General features: G+C 51.2%; 1 protein-coding gene across 3 annotated transcripts in view; it reads right to left on the bottom strand.

The window, feature by feature from the left end:
• ITPK1 (inositol-tetrakisphosphate 1-kinase) overlaps positions 1 to 19,393 on the bottom strand; it is a 142,314-nt gene that overhangs the window by 95,560 nt on the left and 27,361 nt on the right. For 2 of the 3 annotated variants that reach the window (XM_087818505.1, XM_087818506.1), the window contains exon 2: positions 13,117 to 13,141. The exons of the other annotated variant lie outside the window; for it this stretch is intronic. In XM_087818505.1, coding sequence (XP_087674631.1) covers positions 13,117 to 13,141 — 25 coding nt within the window. The remainder of the gene's footprint in view (positions 1 to 13,116; positions 13,142 to 19,393) is intronic. 3 annotated transcript variants of the gene reach the window in all.

The following is a 19,393-nucleotide window of genomic DNA, read 5'->3' as shown; positions in this document are numbered from 1 at the left end:
AATATTGCCCGGGCGGGGAAAAGGGAGTGAGCCAAGGGCTGCTCCATGCCAGGAAACCCACCCCTCCTGCGCAGGGACCCAGGGGCCCCACCCACCAGGGATGGGAGAGGCTCAGAGGCAAAATTTCTGCCAAATTAGACAAAGAGGCCCTAGCTGGTTGCTCAGTGGTTAGAGCGTTGGCCTGCGGACTGAAGGGTCCCAGTTCAATTCCAGCCAAGAGCACGCACCTCAGCTGCAGTCTCAATCCTCGGCCCTGGTAGGGGCACATGAGGGAGGCAACCACTCAATGTGTCTCTTTCCCATCAATGTTTCTCTTTTTGTCTCTCCCTTCCACTTTCTCTGAAAAGCAATGGAAAAAGTATCCTCAGGTGAGGATTAAAAAAAAAAATAGACAAAGGGGTGAACTTTATAAGATCCCTTGAGTGATCTCAGGAGCAAGAAAACCAGTGAGCTGCTCAGGGGGCCTTACCACCCCACAATCTGCCCCCAGAGAGGCCTTCTCACCTGTTCTCACCTCATCTTACTCATCAATCCCGTCCCTTTCTGGTAGATGAGCCTCAGAAAGGTTCTGCCACTTGCCCAGGGCTGCACAGCTACAAAGGAGCTGACTCACCAGACTCAGTCCAGGGAGGCAGCCTCCTGAGCACAGAAGGCACTGGCTTCGCCACTGCACACCCTGGACTCGAACCCCAGCTCTGCAGCTCGCTCATTGGGTGGCACAGGGCAAAGAACCCCTGTCTGAACCTCAGTGCTCTCACCTGACAAGTGGGGGTGCAGGCAAGGCACAAATAGGAGTCCCTTGGGCTGGTTCACAGAAGACCAGTCTGAAGACACCAAAGCATTTGGAGCTGTCACATGGCATTTCAGAGCTCTGATGCAACCTTCCTAGGTGATTACTACCCAGACCGTAATCTTGAGAACCCGGGAGCCCTAAACGTTCCCCCAGGACACCTGACCAAAGCCCCCCTTCCCATTGGACCACTAAGCGCCTCCCAAGTGGCTTCTGTAGAAGTGATGACTGAGCCCTGCTCCTTCGCCAAGTTCCTGGACACAGTGCGGCCGGGATCTCCTTATAGGGTATGCTCTGAGGCCATTACAGAAAGTTCAAAAAGACATACTCAGCCAGACGGTCGTGCTGGAAAGCAGGCCTGTGTGGAAGCTGAGCTGCTGGTCCCTGGAAGGGCTGCCCCTGCCTGCCACTTATACAGGACATCAGAGAACTCAGGAGAAAAGCGGGGTCACACGGGTTCCCGGGGGGTTCTCGGTGTGAGGGTGGCTGGAGTGGGGGGAGAAAGACGGAGCCAAGTTACAGCTCCGGGTTCCCAACCTTTGGACAAGCCATGAAATCTCAGCCAGTGGTGAGCTAGCACCGGATGCGGGGGGAGCGGGGAGCCCTCTGTGGCCAGGGTCAGGGGTCAGAGGTGACATCTTCACCCAATCCTGGCTGGGCCCAGGGAAACCCAAAAAGGAGAAAGGAGAAAATCGGCCTGTGGCCTCAAACGCACCCAGCCAGGGCAAACTGCTCCAATCCCAGGGGGCACTGCGGCCAGGAGAGAGCCTCGGGGTGCCAAGTTCAGGAGGGGACACCCGAGGACACCCAAGCTGGAACCTCACTGCACCACAGCAGGACAAGCAGCTCTGTCAGCCATGCTCTGAGCAAACCGTACAGATGAAATGTGTACTGCAGACAGTTCTGGCTTCCTGACTTTCTTGTTACTTGTGGCAACCAATCAGACAAGAGAGATCCTTTCATTCTGGCTCCCTACCTACCCAGTCACTCACTACACAACACTCCATTTAGACTCATGTAACCTGTCCAAGTCCAAGCGCAGGGCCTGAGTGTGCTGGACACGGCCGGCTGCACCCAACACCCGTTCTTCACCCTCTTTAGTAACAGAACCCCAAGTTCACATGAGGTGACCGTGTGTCCAGCAAAAGACCGCCCTTGCCAGCTTGCACGGTTCTGACCAAGGCGATGCAGGCAGTAGCGTAACATGGGACTTCTGGGGAAGTCACCTAATGAGAACAGACGCTGTACTGCATGACGCCTTCCTCCTCATAGAATGTAAGCGTGATGGCTGGAGCCTCAGCAGCCATCTTCAGCAAGGAGGTGACCTTGAGTCTAGAAGCCAGCGTGGAGGATGGTATGGCACAAGCATGGAGAAAAGGGTTCTGTACAACTTGATGGAGCCCCCTAGGCCACCTGCATCCAGCTTCTTTGATACAGACAGACCATAGCTATTTCCAAGCAGCCACTGGCAGCTGAAAGCAAATCCTGATGGCGCCATAGTAAAGCCACAGGTGTGTCCACAGGGTGTTGGAGAAAGGGAGCTGGCCAGGCAGAAGGGGCTGGGAGCTGGGGTCCAGGAGAGGCCCCTGCAAAGTGCAATGTCCTTGTGAGAGACTCATGGCCGCCATACTTCTGCTTCTTTCAATTCTTCTTTTCATCCAGGTCAGGACAAAAATTTCCTATTTGTGACACTGACCAGGTCTTCAACATTTTCAGGACGAAGGTTCGATCCTCTCCATGTTTTTACTCCCCCTCCTGAGGACTTAGGGTGCTTCTCTGCAGCAGCGAATCTCATTTCCCCACGCACACTGGCTACCAGGAGGCTCAGAAGGACCCTGGCGTTCCCTCACCGCAGCAGGCCTGTCAGGGAATTTTACACCCTCCTCCGTTACTCCGCCTTGATGTACTTCTATTTGACTAACCTTTCCTTTGGGGAAAGAGAGTTAAAAAAAAGGCATACAGATCACTAAAAGCCAGGAACACACCTAGACTAAAAAGTTAATGAAAGCAACTCATTTATCTCTTCTGAGAATAGTTAAAATGGCCAATTATCTAATAAATTAGCACTTCATAACAATAAGGAAAACTCCAGTTCATGTATAATTTCTGACCTTTCAAAACAGTGCTACATGATTTATCAATCTGCTGCCGGAAAAAAACGCTGAGACGTCCGCCCATCCCCACCCAGCCTTCACACCACCAAGAGCGGGTTAGAACCTTCCACAATATTCAAATGCTATTATTCTATTTCCTATGTTTAAAGGCACCACCAGTCAGAACTGTCACATTAAGTGTTCACGTCTTCATTTCAAAAGCCTTAAGAGGTTTTTTAAATAGGTGTTAGAGGACAGGTGGCAGGGGGAGTGTTGTATAGGCACAGGAAAAAAATGAAGTTAGCGGTTACTTCTGCACAATGAAATGATGGGGAACTTTTCCAATTCATATATTTCTGTAATATTTCATTATTTTCCACTGATTCCCAAAGACTTCTTGCTAAGATACATCTATAAGCCAGAATGCCTACAAGGTGCACACAGCCCCCCAGAACGAGACATGGTCCATGGCTCCAAGGAGCTTAGGGGAAGGGGGGGGAGCCCCCACACTATGGAACTACACCATGAACTGGCAGCTTCTGTGCCTCTAAGGGCATGTGGGGGCCCAGACAAGGGAGGGGCTCTCTGGGGCGGGGGGGTCCTGGCTTTGAGTGGCCACAAGCTTGATCATACAGGTCACTGAGTATCCTGATGGGACAGAAAGAGGGGTGTAATGGCTGCCAGGACAAGCTGTGTGGAGGGGCAGGCTGGGGCTCTACACAAGGTACTCTGAGGGTACACCTGAGGGTATAGCCCAGGCTAGGTTCTCCAGAGCAGGAACCAACTGTCAAGGGCATCATGGACTCCTCCAAAAACTAGGTCTTCACCCTGAACCCTGCACTGCAGCCATGCTGTGACAAGATGGGGGTCGTTTGAGAAAGGGCACTCTGGCAGCAGATGGGCCCAGTGTAGGAGACATAGCAAGACACCCCAAGCACAGGAACTGCCAGGAGACACTGGTTTCAGAAACGATGCAAAATCAGCAGTAGCTCCACCTCCTGCAGCTAGCTGAGGAACTAAATTGAGTTCTCTCTGACTCAGTTTCCTCACCTATAAACCAGAACTTCCCCAAACTTGAGGTGCCAGAGCAGAGACACAGTTCCAGACACTGAGACACATGCACAGTGGAAAGTGACCCACTGCTGTGACGGTCACTTCAGAGGTGATTAAACAGCACGAGCAAATGACCACCCACCCCCCAAACACAGGTTGCAAAACTATGGACACAGAATAGCCCAACTTGGATTCACACAATGTATAACAAATAGCCTGTTTTAGGTAAAGATATAAGAAAAGAATTGAGAAAAACATACCCAAATGATTGTTGTAATGATTATCTCCGGGTTTTCATTTTCAGGCCTGTCTTTTACTTCCCAAGATTTCAACAACCAGCACATAATAGTTAATGAGGAAAAGAGAACCAAGAGCTCTTGGACAAACACAGACCTTCAGGGCCTGCCTCGCCCTGCATGCCCCGCATGGAACAGCTCAGAGCTCAGTTCGCTCACCCAGCAAACACAGAGCACATAGTGGGGCCAGGTCCTGCACTCCTCAGACATAGGAAAGCTCTGGCCCAGGAGGACAGTCAATAGGCAGCCCCACTGGGGAAGCAGGGAAGGTGTCAGGCCAGGTGACCTTTGCCCAGGTCTAACAGCCCATATAGAAACAAGAGAATGGGGAGGGGCTGGAGAGGGAGGGGCCAACTTCTTTGCCAACTGAAAGATTCAGAGGCTTCCTGGTCTACGATGCTGAGCTGAGGGCACCGCCTGTCCCAATTCTGCTTCCCACAGCACCAGCTATGCACCCAACTGGGGCCGGAACATGGTCCAGGGCCTTCATGTCAATTCACCATCTCGCTCAGAGTCTCAGCCCCTGGACCTGAGTGGGCCCCAGGAGGTGGCCCCCGACTCAAATGAGCACCCACTGTCTGCACTGGAGCCTCTGCTATTCTAATGTGCACCAGGCTTCATTGGGCATCTAGACCCAGTGGCTGTGGGCTGGCACTCTAACCAGCACCCAGGTGAGGGCAGTGGCAATACCAACACTGGCAGACCACCCTGGACTACACCCCAGCATAATCTCCAAAGAGGCGGCCACTTTCACAGCAGAATCTTCACTTCTGGCTCATTCCGTTTGCTCTGGCCCTCCCCTCCCATCCTATTTGCCCGCGTTCCTCCTTCCATCTCTTGACTTTTACATGAAGTGTTTACTTGCTACACTGCAATGAGGCTGCTGAAATCAGGGGGGTGGGTCCCAACTCGTGTGGAACCAGAACACACCTGGGAGCTCGAGCATCCAGTTTCCCTGGCAGGAGAGCTTTTTTGTTTCAAGGACTTGCTCAAGTTGACTCAGTGAGTCAAAGGTGGGGAAAGAACATGGAGAATTGAGAAGCACAGCCCTCTAAGGCATGCACAGATGCCAGGGCCAGTGTCTAATAGCCTACAAAGCTCAAGCATAAAAATACAACTGAGAGAACGGAAATCATTCAGGAGACGTCGGCAGCACTTAACATCATCTCGTGGGCATGTTCCATGTTTGTTCTCCAAAATATGCTCTCTTTTAATGGCTACTGTAAATATTTGAATGAGCAGACCCTAATTTATATAACTCCTCCTGCCCCATGTATTATTATTTTTAAAAACTGCCCAGCCGGTGTGTCTAAGTGCATCACCCCATGCACCAAGCAGTCGCCAGTTAGATTCCCGGTCAGGGCACATGCCCGGGTTGCAGGCTCAACCCCAAGTAGGGGGCATACAGGAGACAACCCATAGATGTTTCTCTCTCATTGATGTTTCTCTCTCCCTCTTCTTTCCTCTCTCTGTAAAATTAAAAAAAAAAGTATTTTTTAAAAAATACTATGATAGCCATGCTTACACATAAATTTCTCAAACTCTATTTGTTAAATATATATCCTAAGTAAATGACTGAGAATGCAAATAATTTTCAGTGTTTTAAAAAAAACAACTGCATTTCAAATTTTAAACAATAAAATAAAATATATTTTTTTAAAAAGAAGCTAGCTAAAATCCACAATAGAAACCCAAGTGGTACTATGGGGGAAGGGGGTAGCTGCACTCTTTGTACCATTAGCCACTGTTCATAACAAAGGATGATGAAAGTAAACTCGTTCCTCAAGCTTCTGTTAGGCAGGTGTCTTAGGTCCTGCGTGGTGATTGTCACCTCATTTTAAAGATGAGGAAAGTGAGATCATATACAGTCAGAGGCCAGACTATCGGAAACTCAAGCCCAGACCTCTGGTATCGATGGGGAAGACAAGCACAGCCAAGAACAATCAATATCTCAATAATGGCCCAAAACAATCACATGGGAAAGTTTGTGCAGAGCCAACTTCCCCATCCTGTGGTCACCCTCCCTGGAGGTGCTGGGTCTGTTGGCAGGGGTCAGGATCAGAGTCACACTTGGGTGGCCTTCAGGGAGTGAAGGTGGCCGAATGGTTACCATGGACTCTTTTGGCGGCAAGGATGCCAGGCCCCCAATAAACACCAAAGCAACTAATATTCCCAAAGCCCCTTACCCCCGGGGCTCCAGAGCACCTGGCAGAGGGAGCAGATGGAAGGAAGACATGTTCACAGGTGCTCAACTCCACCTGGACTTTAATTACCTGGAAATAAAATCCAGTGAGGGCACCCTGGAGAGAGTGTGGGTGGCAGAGGGAACCCAGCTGGGGATTATTCACTTGACACCTTTAACTGCATATCTCATAAAACAATGTTTGAACTATGTGAAAATATTACCTAAATAACAAATTCATTTTTTAAAGCTTAATGGAGAATTTAGCATCTACAATCCCTCCCTCTGGCTCTAAATGATGAAGGCAGCTACTGAAGTTACCCTGCCTGCACTCAACACACCTCCCCCAAGCCAGCTTTCTCTTCCCTCCGCTCCTCCTCCTGCACCCTGAATCTGGGAACCAACCCCTCACCCTCCCTCACCCCCACATCCACCCAGGCACTGGAGCAGGCACTCTACCCTACAGAAGCCCCTCAATGCCCCCTGACCCAGGGCCCCATGAACAGTTCCCTGGGCCCTCTCGTGGTCCGACCCCTGCCACCCACTCTGGCCTGGTCGCTTGCCAACTCCCTCATGGCCAAGGCCTCCAAACCACTCCAGGTCAACAGACTCCCCTGCCCAGCCGCTGGGTCCTTGTTCACATGGCACTCCCTGCCTGAAATGACATTCAAATGACATTTGCTTCCCCACTCACACCTGCGCCCAGTTTATTCCCAACAGAGGGGCATTAATTTCACTATTAGGCCTTCCCCTCCCTCTGCCCGATCTCCCCTTTATCTCTTTTTTTTAATCTTCACCTGAGGATATTTTTTCCATTGCTTTTTAGAAAGAGTGAAAGTGGGGGGGGAAGGGGGGGGGAGAGGAGAGAGAAACATTGATGTGAGAGAGAGAGACATCGATTGGTTGCCTCCTGCACACACCCCAACCAGGGATCGAGCCTGCAACAGAGGTAAATGCCCTTGGCCGGAATCAAACCCAGGACCCTTCAATCCACAGGCTGACACTCTAACCACTGAGCCAAACCAGCTAGGGCCCACTCTCCCCTTTAAATGCTGGCCCCCACGTCCTCGCAGGCCCCTACCTCCACACAGGCAAGCCCTCCCAGCCCTCCGGGCGTGCCCACGAGCCAGGGCAGTCATCACTGCATCTCTAGCTCCAGATGCTCAGCACCCAGTCCATCAGCCCTGGGCCCATGACCTGCTCCCAGACTCTGTCTCCTCTTTCTTGGTGTTTCCTCTCCTGTCTGATCACCCACCACCCAACTCCCTTTCCTGAATAGTTTGTGCAGAAAGGGGGCAAACACAGCGACAAAGAACCCCAACATCTCAAGCAAGCAACAACCTGGAGAGACCGGGAGCAGGGCCCACTGTCCGCCTGCATGCTCTGGCACGCTGGGGAAACAGGCTTCCTCACCCGCCACAGAAACAGAGGCTGCTCCAAAGACGGGTTTCACGATGTCTGAATTCTCAGGGAGTTTGGAAGGACAGCAAATCTATAATCAGTGACAGTACTTCTCACACTTACAGCTTGCTCATTTGCATTTTAAAATAAAACACCAACCCCTCACATGCTAAGAGTCATTTCCTCTCCCTGCACTTTGAAAACACCTGGGGAAAGAGCATGCTGGGGCAGGAGGTGGGGTGGGCAGGCAGTAGGTATACAGCAGGCACCCAGGAAAGACTGCTGAATGTCACTGCAAGGAGAGCCCAGCCTGCTCAATCCACACCTGCAGCCAAGAGGGGCCCTCGCCCCAAAGGCTGAGAGAGGCCAACTGTTAACACCTGAAATACGCAGTCAGGGGGACCGGTGTAGCCAGCATCCTCATTACAATAGTACAGAGGAGGAAACCGAGGCAGAGTACCTGCAACCATCACTGTCCCGACAGGCAGCCCCTCAGGACATGGGGGTGAGGGACATCTTGTCCCACAGAACTTCCTCCACTCTCCTGTGCTCTTGCCTGAGCCCCAGCACTAGCACAGAGCAGGACTTCCCCTGCTCCTGGCCCTCCCAGCCTCAGTCTCACCTGGGGCTCCTCACACTGTGTGAGCAGAGAACAGCCAGTTATGCTAGTTTTCAAGCATCACTTGGCCTAACAGACCCAGGTTAGGGAGGCCAGCAGCCTGCAGACAAGCCCGTTGCCAAGGCCTGTCTGGTTCCCAGTAGACACCCAGGCCCCAGAGTCAGAGTGACCCAGCCCCGGTGGAGCCTCTGCATAATGTCCTGAAAGCCCAGCAGTACCTGCCTCTGGGCCTGATTTTGAGAAGTAAACAGGGCGATGTGGGAAAGTAGTGGCCTTCAAACCAACCCCCCAAAATAACTGTTTAAAAGCATGTTTCTATTTGCACATTTTCAAGTTGACGTCTAAAATTTCTCATCATAAGTTTAAATACTTGTAAAGGATGTAATTTCCAAGATACTGTAAATATTAACATTTCAAAATAAAACTGTTACTGTTTCTCTTTTAAATGGATCCAGTGGAATCTAAATATCATAGCGATTTGAGAGCAACCACCATCCATCTTAAAATTACAGAACCAGCCTCTTAAACACCTGGAAATCTGGCGACGTTCCCTTTGCCTCCTCCAGTTTCCAACCCGCACCCCTCAGAGACGTTTCCACTCAGTGTGTTTTATGTTTGAAGGCCCTTTACTACTAGGCAAAAAAAAAGTATATAAATTTTAAGTTTTTTAATTTCATGTGACCATAAAGCTCTAAATGTCAAAATTTTCTTCAGGACAGACTTATTATCACAATTGCTAATAGTATATAATTAATACAACAGAAATATATTACAAATTTATATAAGTAATACGTACAAAAAAATAAACCTTGTCTGAAATACATTTCAGAAGAAATGAATGGAAATTTTTTAACTGCTTCCTGCATCCACAGACAGATATATCTATTGCTAGAAAAAGACTGTTTATTATCAATCCTAGCTCCATTTTTCAATTCTTATAGCTCTAAGTGCTGAGACCACTCATTCAAATAAATAAGATGAAATGGAAAGACATTTACCACAGCATATTCTGACTTCCTTCAGAATTACATGCCAAGAATTACAGTAATTTATTATCAAAAGTCATTATTAATGTTCTATCAGCTGACAACTCAATCAAGTCCTCTTTCAGTTTCACTGCAAGCAAAGAACTGGAAGTCCCTCCCTTGCCCCAGGATCACAACAAGCTATGTGACACCCAAAGGGTTTATCCCCTTGTCACAAGCCAGATTCACACCTGATAATGAGAGGGCAAGGTTCTCCTCTAGAAAGCCTGCTTCCCGTGGGCCAAACACCCGTACTGCTGCTTTACCCGAATTAATTCCACTAGTCCTAACAACGATCCTAGGGGACAGGTACCATTATTATTCCCGTTTTACAGATGGGCAGACTGAGGTGCAGAGAGCAGTTAGACAACAGGCCTAAGGTCACACTGCCAGAACCGGTGAACCCAGGCATCTTACTCCCCCCACCACTTGGTGCTCTGCCTCTGTGGAGATGGCAGGGGGGCCAATGTGAAAGGGGCATCTGGGAAGGACAGTTCAAGTTCCTTCCCCAGAAGGTCAGCTGTGGGAATGAGCACAAGGAGACTGAGGAGCTGCAAAATTGATTTCTTTAAATATATATATGTACCTTTTATTGATTTCAGAGAGAGGAAAGGAGGGGGAGAGAGAGAGAGATAGAAACATCAAAGATGAGAGAGTCATTGATTGGCTGTCTAGCCCGCAACCCGGGCATGTGCCCTGACCGGGAATTGAACCCCCATCACCTGGATCCTAGGTGATGCTCAAGCGCTGAGCCACGCCCGGCCGGGCCAAAAATGATTTCTTAAATGCACTCCCACTGCCACCTTGGAGAGCCTACACACACATGCTTCTTTTAAGTAAATGCCATCAATGCCTGGCACCCCAAAGTACCCAATAAATGTAAAACACTCATTGTCGCTACTGCCATTCAATAGCAGGTAGAGAAATTACTCCCATGACATGGACAAACACTGCAGATCTAACCAGCATTTCAGTCTTCATTTCTGACCACAGACCCCAACATCCTTTTTACAACAGTAGCCAACCCCCAGGTAATAACAGCCTGTAAGCATTTAGTAAGTGGAGCTGTCCATGACCATGAAGGCTTTGGAGACAGACCAGCATTCAAATCCCAACTCTAACGACTTACCAGCTGAGTCCCTCAAGAGAAGTCACATCTGTGCCTCAGTTTCCTCATCTCTAGAACAGACACGAAACTCACCACCCACATCACCAGGTGGCTGCACAAAACTAGGGAGCCTGCCCATCAGGGCACCTGACATAGGAAATACTGGCTGGTAGCAGGTGGCATGCACACCATCCCCTCTTCAATCACTGACACCTAGTGACTGGCCAGATGCTCATCCCCAGCAGCCACCAGCCTGAGGATCTAGTGCACAGAAGCTTGGCTGATTTTGAAAAACCAGCTAAGTGGATTCACTTCCAATTTTTGCAAAGAGCCTTTCTCTGTGTCTTAAAATTTCAAGTTCTCCAAACACTCGGGGATGCCAAGAGGAGGTGAACAGAGAGGCGTCACGGTAGGTTTTATTTTTAGATGCCTGTATGGAGAGCATTCAGTTTGGCTTCATTCTGGTCCCCAACCACCACTTCCTTCCCAAGGCATCACCAAAGTGAACAACAGCAGATACATCAAAAAAGATTTCATAACTTTCTGCCTGGTACATTCTCAAACAATGGTTCCAGTCTCCAGTTTCAGCCACAGACTAAGTGGATTAAAGGTTTTAGTCTAAACCTTCCTGGGGAAGCCATGTAAATCAAACACGCTGACCCCTGGGTTGTCCCTCACACCCTGAAGCTCCAAGCCCCCTCCTCCCGTGGTGGGGGTGGCATCCCACTGTGTCCCAGTCCGAGATCTGCGTGAACAGGAATCAGGTATAGGGGGAAGGGCACATTTCTTCCCCTTTTAAGCAGCGTGTTCGTTGATGAACACATAAAGTCACTTCCTCTAAAAACAACTCCCTTGTCCCGGCCAGCATGGCTCAGCGGTGAAGCATCGACTTAATTCAGTAGATCCAGGCTCAATTCCCAGTCAGGGCACATGCCCAGGTTGTGGGCACAATCCCCAGTGGGGGACGTGCAGGAGGCAGCCGAACAATGACTCTCTCTCATCTTTGATGTTTCTCTCTATCTCCCTCTCCCCTCCTCTCTCTGAAATCAATACAAAATATATATATATTTATATACATGTATATTTATATATATATATTTATATTTATATATATATATATTTATTTATTTATTTATTTTTTAAAGTAAGAAATAAAAACAGCTCCCAACAGAAATTTCCTCAGGGACCCTGACAAAGAGGCTGGAGCTGAGCTAACCTCAAGGAAGCACTTGGTCATTTGCATACTAAGTTCCAACTATGGGTCCAGGCCTGGGTGGTGGTACAGCACATCTGCAAAGGAATCAGGGACTCCAAGGTAACCATCAGAAAGGACTAAGAGACAAAACAAGCCAAAGCATCCTGGAGCAGGAACCATCTCAAACATCTGGCCCAGAATGACAAACTTACAACTGTATCCCCTCTGCCCAGTGAAGGACCCACCCCCTCCCCTGCAGGCACTATCAATCGATCCCTGCCCTCAGCCATTCACGGATTTAGAATCCTCCTGGTACCCACTGCCAATCAATCAGAAATGCCCTGAAGGCAAACTTCTTGGCCATTCCTCAATTCTGACTCCCCCTTTTGATGTTTGGAGAAATTAAAGGCCACAGAAAACCTCAGTGCAGATCGCGCACCTTTGCAGACAAGATGAGCCTGGAGGGAAACGCTAGAGCTGATGAGATGAGGCTTCCAGGAATTGCCTCCTCCCACAAAACAAACCTTAGCCTCTGGATGACAAATTCAATCCACAAGCAGAAAAGGGAGGCCAGAGGGAAGAATTCAGCAGCACCTCACCAAGGCAGCTAGACAGGTCGCCCCTCTCCACCAGCCACCCCCTCTCCACCCCTCTTATTTCAGGGCCACAGAGCCAGCTCCAAACTCTAGGAGAGCTTCTCTTTGTCCATCCTTCCTTCCTCCTCCTTCCCTCCTTCCTTCATTCTCTAGCCAACGAGGACCTGACCCAAGTCCATCCCAGGGTGAGGCAACATGGGGGTCAGGAGCCCCCCACTGACTCAGCCCACCCAGGAGCCAGGGGCCCATAGGGAGGGTCAGGTATGGGTGACATGGGGGAAAGTGCATACCCTGACTTGGGGGGTTGGGGGACAGGAGTGGTCTTGGAGATGACACCACTCACAAGAAGATCTGACATAGAAGAGAGTTCACCCTCTGAGGGCTCAACAACCCAGACAGGGGCGGGGGGCTCATGCTCCCTCAGCAGAGTCTAAGGACGGGCACAGACAAACTGTGGGGGCATCAGGACCATGGGCATCTGGCTGGGTGGCTATACCCCCCTCACCCTGACCACCCTCACCCCCACCAAGAGCCCCACCTCTCCCCCAGCCAGCTCCTTCCATGGACAAAGCCACAGCAACTCCACAAACCTGAGAGACCACCAGCCCTGACCCATGCCCTGCCTGGGAGGGAATCACAGAGGTTCCAGACCCGATACACATGAAGAGGCCAACCCCAGATACAGGGAGAGAGGGCAGGTGAGTGCTGAAAGGCCGCTGGCCTGGAAGATGGTGAAGGTGAGGTCTGTCTATACTCACCTGCACGACTTCTATCCCTCGCTTCCTGTGGAGAAAAACAAAGAAAACAAAGGTTACTTTGCAGGCAGGAAGCATCCTTCCAAAATGTTCTCTACAGCCAGCGGAAGGCAGGAGGGAAGGAGAGCCGGCGGCTGCACCTCTGGGGCTATGCTCCCCAGAATGGCCTCGCCTTCCAGGGGAAGGTCTATGAGCTCCCAGCCCGTCCTCGAAGCCGCCTTCAGGAGAAAGAGAGAGCCGGTTCCCCAGAAGGACTGCCAGAGTCCTACAGAGACCCCAATTTGCTTTCCTCGCAGCCAGCCATCTCCCTGGGCCAGGCCTCTGTCAATGCAGCTCCCACCTGGGCTACCCAAGAGCCTACCCAAAGCCATATTCACAGCCCAGGGCTGGTGACACACTTAGTCTGGCCTCCTAGGTTTGCCCCGGCCTATCACACTCCAGCCATCCACTCTCCCTCATGCAGGAGTCCCCCAAAACCTTCAGTCCTCCCCAGCTGCTTGTCCACTCCTGGCCATCTCTGGCCCCCACCGACACCCTGCCCACCCTCGGGCCCTGGTTCAATCATCTCGGCCTCACCAATATCCCCCAAGCCTGGGCCTTGTCTCCCTCTCTCTCCACCACAATCCCATGGCCACTGGTCTCCAATACCAGTGCCCTGACTCACCTGGCCCCATTACAGAGCCTGGGGGGAGGGGGGTTCTCCACAGAGCACACAAGGCTCTCTGTTGGCTCACCTTGAGCTCCCCACCCCACTGCAAGGATTCCAGGCACACAGGGTTACAGGGCTGGGCCACATCTCCCAGCCTTTGTCCCCACTTCCACCTCAGACTTCAGGGTTCAGCTCAGACAGAAATGCCCCAGGAAGCCAGCCCTCACCCACCATGCCTTTACCCCATCCACACAGAGCCAGAACGCTCCTGAGAACTCAGGGTACACTATCCAGGCCCGCCGTTCCAGAGTACTCATAGGCTGTCACTCAGGGGGAGTGCTGGAGAAGGCACAGGGGTCTATTTGGACCATAGATGGCATGCCAACCACTGTGCCCACATGCAATTTCCTGAGAAAAAGACTGGGCCTCCCACAGACACTCAGGCTATGACCAGGAGAGATCAGAAACTGAGCTGACTCGCCCACATTCCTTCCTTGGAGCAGGGACCGTGGCAGATTCAGTGACTGTGTGTGCCCTGTGCCCAGCCATGGTGACCACATGGCATACAGACGCTCCGTAAACCTAGGTATGTAAACCATAGCTCAGTTCCTGTGCCCAGCCCAGCCCGACACTCAGGGGGCACAGCAAATGCAACAGTCATGGCTCGGGCCCTGGAGGGGCTCACAGTCTAAGAGAGGAGCCAGCCCAATGTCCCCAGGGAGTCCTCCTTGGGAAACAGCGAGCAGGCACCATCACCTCACACAGCACAACTGAGGGGACACCTACCAATCTTACATTTGTTGATTAGCTCATTCAATGAGTGTTTCCCAGAGCCTTCCAAGAGCCCAGTCAGGAGAGGAACCTCACAAGGAAGCCACTGCATGAAACAGCAAGACTGGGCAGAGAGGGCTCACCAGGTCACAATGCAGGATGTGCCAGCCACCTGCCCCTTGACCGCAACACCTCCACAGAACCCCCAGCCCCGAGGAACCCAATTTGAAAACCACAAGGTTGATCCAAGGGTCCATACCATCATGCAGATTCTCTGCAGTTCTGGAAGGAATGTGGCCAATATCCTTCTGCTTCCATAATTCCATGAGGGGACAAACTGGACACAACAGCATAGCCCAGGGCCACCAGAGCCCCCAGCAGGGGGACAGCCAGCACCACCAGGAACCTGTGCCATGCCCTGTCATCAGCTCATGACCAACACCACTCCTGAGCCCTGCCTTGTTCCTAGGTTGTCCTGGCCCAGCATGAAGATCAGTGACAGGAAACTGCCACTGTCACCCAGCACACCACTGTAACTAGACAGGTTGGGCTCAATGTACCACTTCACCCTTGCCCCTGCTCTGTACAGAAATTTTAAACAGCTGAGGGAGAAGTCCCCAGGAAAGCTCCAAATGACAAGACTGGGACCGCACAATAGGAAAGACAAGACTGAAGAGCCAGAGGGCATGTGTACGTGACCCACGCCAGGTGCAGGGTTTCCCCCGGTGTGCGCCAGGGCCTGAGTCTCTCCCTCTGAGTTAATCCTCGTGGCATCCAGATTATCCTGTGCCTGTCATTCTCCTTATGAAGCTTACAGTCATTTATGGTCATTTCCACTCTGTCCATCTGTGACATCATCCCAGGCAGCTCTTCCTCCCCCAGTCCTACAAACAAACAGGCCTCTAACTTTGAAAACAGATGGAACCCGGAACATAAAAGAAACAAAGTAACGCCAAGGACAGACACGCTAAAAACCTTAAGTGGGGTAGAGCTCCCAGGAGAGGACACAGTTCCTCCGCAGCTCAGAGCTCCAAGAACAGGTGAAATAGCAACTCTGGCAAAAAAAGAGGGAGCTGAGCTCCCCTTTCAGTCCAGGCCCCACCCTGTGCACTAGACCCTCAACGGTGCGGGAGCTAAGGTGCCCTCACTGATGCCCCCCACAGCAACGAGGGAGAGGCACTGATGGCCCATCACTCGGATGAGCACACTGAGAGGTCCCAAGAAGGGCAAGCCTGGTCTGCGTACTCCAGGGCCATGGTGTGATGGGGAGACTAGGAGGGAGCAAGTGAAAAGCACCTTCCCTTCCCCAGTGGGATCCCATGCACAGCCCCGCAACCCACTCAGGAAAATACAATGTAAACTTGCCAGGCTCAGGCCCCCTTCTTCGTTGGGAGGAACTCCTGCAAGACAGAGGTACCTACAACCTTCATTTTCCAAGGAGCAGGCTCCTGAAATCCAGCCCTGACCCGAAAGTCCAGAAGCTGAATAGCAACACCAAAGAGGGGGGGAGGGGGGAGAAACCAGAGAACTGGCTGTCAAGAGATTAATTGCTCCTCATGGAAACCCCAATTCCAGACCCCACCCCACAGACATGCAAATACGTGTGAAGTGTTTTAGGCTGTGGCTGTCAACTGCCACACTGCCTGTGACCTAACCCTTCCCCCACAGGGGCACACACACCGAGGAATACTAGGCAGCCATTAAAAAGAATGAGGCCGTGCTCCAGGCGCACTAAGGCATTAACTACCCTGAGAAGTTGCTGTGTGAAAGCGACGCGTGAAGCCTGAGCGAGCGCAGCAGGCATTCTGTGCGTTAGCACAACGTCCAGTACACAGAGCGAATCTGAAAGTGCAAGAAAACAGTCGCAGGGCGGCCTCTGGTCAAGGGCAAGAGTGGACGGGGGGAGGGAGACTTCCTTTTCACTGTGCTCTCATGCATATCTTGAATTTTGTGCCATATGCCTCTAATATAATCTCAAAAATTAGAGAAATAACTTTTTGAATTAGCAAATAACTTTTAAGTGACAGGTAGAGGCTCTAGCTGCCAGCCTTCCCGGGGCCTGGCATAAAGCAGATGCCTAATGACACAAATCAATGAATTGACTGAACAAGTGAAGGCTAGAGCTGAGGATTTATCTAGGAGAGCTTCCAATTTCTCAAAGAGCAGCTGAAGTCACACTCATTCTGGGGCCATCAGACTACGTGTGCTAACACTCGATTCAGATTCTAAGCCCACTTAAAGAAAGACGCGGCACCTGGAAAACAGACCAGAGGGAACACGCTGCAGCGTCAACTGTGGCTGCGGTGGTCAAGTGATGTGTGTGTGTTTTCCCTTATGCTTTCTCGTATTTTCTAGTTTTCTACAATATTACTCCCAAAATAACAGGAAAAGTGAAAATAAAAGTTAAAGTTAAATAATTGAAGAACTGTATGTAGAACCTGTACCTGGGGAATAATTTCACAGGCTCTAAAACTCTCGTTTTCTAGATAAATATTGCATTAATAAGTTTAGGACAGAGGTCTACCCCACAACTCGTAATATAAACCTGTTTTTCCTAAAACTGGATAACCACCAAAGAGAGGATACATTTTGCCAAAGGGCCACCACCCCCTGCAAGTCCAAGAAGAGCACAGCCACGAAGAATATAAAATACTCATTTACAAAACAATCCTTTCAGGAAAGCAGGGAGAACAATCAGAGAAGGCTTCACGAAGGAGGCAGCATTTGCCCTTTGAACAAAAACTGAAGGGAAACTAGATACAAAATGGGGAGGAGACGTTTAAGATGAATAACATAAGGAGTCCCCACTTCCCAAAAGATTCCTGGGTGTGTGGGAGCATAACACCCACAGGGAGGGCAGGCAGGACAATGAGAAGTGGGATAGAAGATGCTGGGCCCCAAATGTCAGGGCAGATGACTAATAATCACCACTGTAGCTTGTCAAAAATACTAACTTGAGGTCCAGTCCTGAATACTGATTTCGGAGGTCTAGAGGCAGGGCCAGGGCTGGGTTTGCTGAGCACCCAGGTATTGCTCGGGAGCAGCCAGGTATGGGAACGGCTGCTAGTCCACTGGGAACAACTCCTCAAGTAGCTGGTAGCAGGACCAGATTTGCCCAAGGAAGGAGCGGGTAAGGTGGTCATTCCAGGGCAGCCCTTCCAGGTCTTGGGGTCAGGAGTAAAGGGCACAAAAGAACCAGAAATGGCTGTGATGCTCACACTCTGGACACTGGTGGAGACTACACACCAGCACCAGGGAAGGAGAGGAAAGTGCATCTCACAAGAAGCCGGTCAAGTTTCCATTTTTTCTACCACGGTGGTGCCGGGAGGTGGTTAGAAGCCCAGGACTGAGCTGAGCAGACAATTCGGGAACTAATTGAAATGGAAGAGGTGGGGTATGGCTCCAAAGAAGAGCATGGAACCAGACCCAACTGTACCCTGTGCCTCAGTTTCCTCATCTGTCAAATGAGAAGGATCCTGGAACCCAGCCCACAGGGCAGCTGGGCCCACACTGGGATTCTGTGACTTGCTCTGCCCACCTTCCTGCCTGAGGAACTGCTCTCCTCTGTCCCTCATGGTTCTGATGGGCAAACTAAAGGGCCCTGCCCTCTGCAGGGCCTGGTATGCGGCCTGGCACCTCACATAGTTATAGGATGGGCATGGGACTGAGCCAGGCCAGCCCTGATCCTTCCCAGGATGGGTCCTGGGGGGCTGTCAGCAGCACAAAGGGCATGGCCACCGCTGCCCGTGTGCCCAGACTCTCGAGGTCACGCCAGGAGGAAAGGCCAGCGTTCTCTGCTAGAGGTCAAGGCCCTGATCCAGCTGGTCTGCAGCTCATCTTCTCAGGACTTCCAGCTGCGGAGTTTTGCTGAAGCTAGTTTACACTGGGTTTCTGTCACTGGCCACCGTCCCGCTTACTACAGCAGGTCCTCAGTAAGTGACGGCAGCCACCACCTCCTGAAGATGACAGAAATGATCCTGGGTGACCAGCATGGAGGGAGAGGAGATGAGAGAGGAGCTGATGAACAGGACCCAAAGCAGGAGGAGGAAAGAGCTCCCCAGAAGCCAGGGAGGCAGGACCATCAGCAGGAGAAGCATCCACGAGTCCAAGCCACAAGGCCGTGGAAGGCCTGAGGTGCAGGCCACTGGATGTGACATCAGGAAGGTTATCACTAGACACCTTGGGACTATGACCTCCATCAAGCAGCAGGCCTGCAGGGCCCTGTGAAAACCAGCAGCAGGCACAGGATGTGTTGCTGAGCCACCCTGGGTCTCAGCTTGCACATCTGTTAAATGGGTATGACCTTTCCAGTCCAACAGGATCTTCCTGGGCAGGTATGAGACCCGAGGGCTATAGGCAAGTGAAGCACGTGAAATAGTGAATCAGCAGGGGACAGAGAGGCAAGCCTGGACACAGAGGTTCCCTCTGACCCACAAGAAGGGACAGTCCAAGGACAGCTGGGAGATTCCAGGAGCTCAGAGACGGCAGAGCAGAGACCAAAGAAGAGAGAAGTTTATAAAAACAGGGCCCCTCATCAAGAATGGCTTTCCCACAATATGCAAGGCCACAGCAACTTGCCCCCCACCCTAGCACAGCCAAGGGCAGAGGCATCCACCACTGAAAGGGGGCCTGGCCTGCAGGATCACCCAGCTGCGGAGGGAGGCCAGGGCAGGCCTCCAAGGAACAATGTCACAGTAGAGGGAATCGACCCAAAGCAGCTGCACCTGCACCCGGAGCTAAAATCCACTTAGAGGCGAAGTATGTAATTATGCCCGTGGTAAGCAGGCACTCTCATCCAAGCTGTCTAGAGCACACTTTGGTAATCCCCAGATTTCAGAAGCCCCAATACAAAGTCCCTTT

This window comes from Miniopterus natalensis, chromosome 1, assembly GCF_054644295.1.
Source record: "Miniopterus natalensis isolate mMinNat1 chromosome 1, mMinNat1.hap1, whole genome shotgun sequence".
Classification (NCBI taxonomy): domain Eukaryota; kingdom Metazoa; phylum Chordata; class Mammalia; order Chiroptera; family Miniopteridae; genus Miniopterus; species Miniopterus natalensis.
Note: the sequence above shows the minus strand (reverse complement) of the source record. Positions and strands in the feature narration are given on the sequence as shown.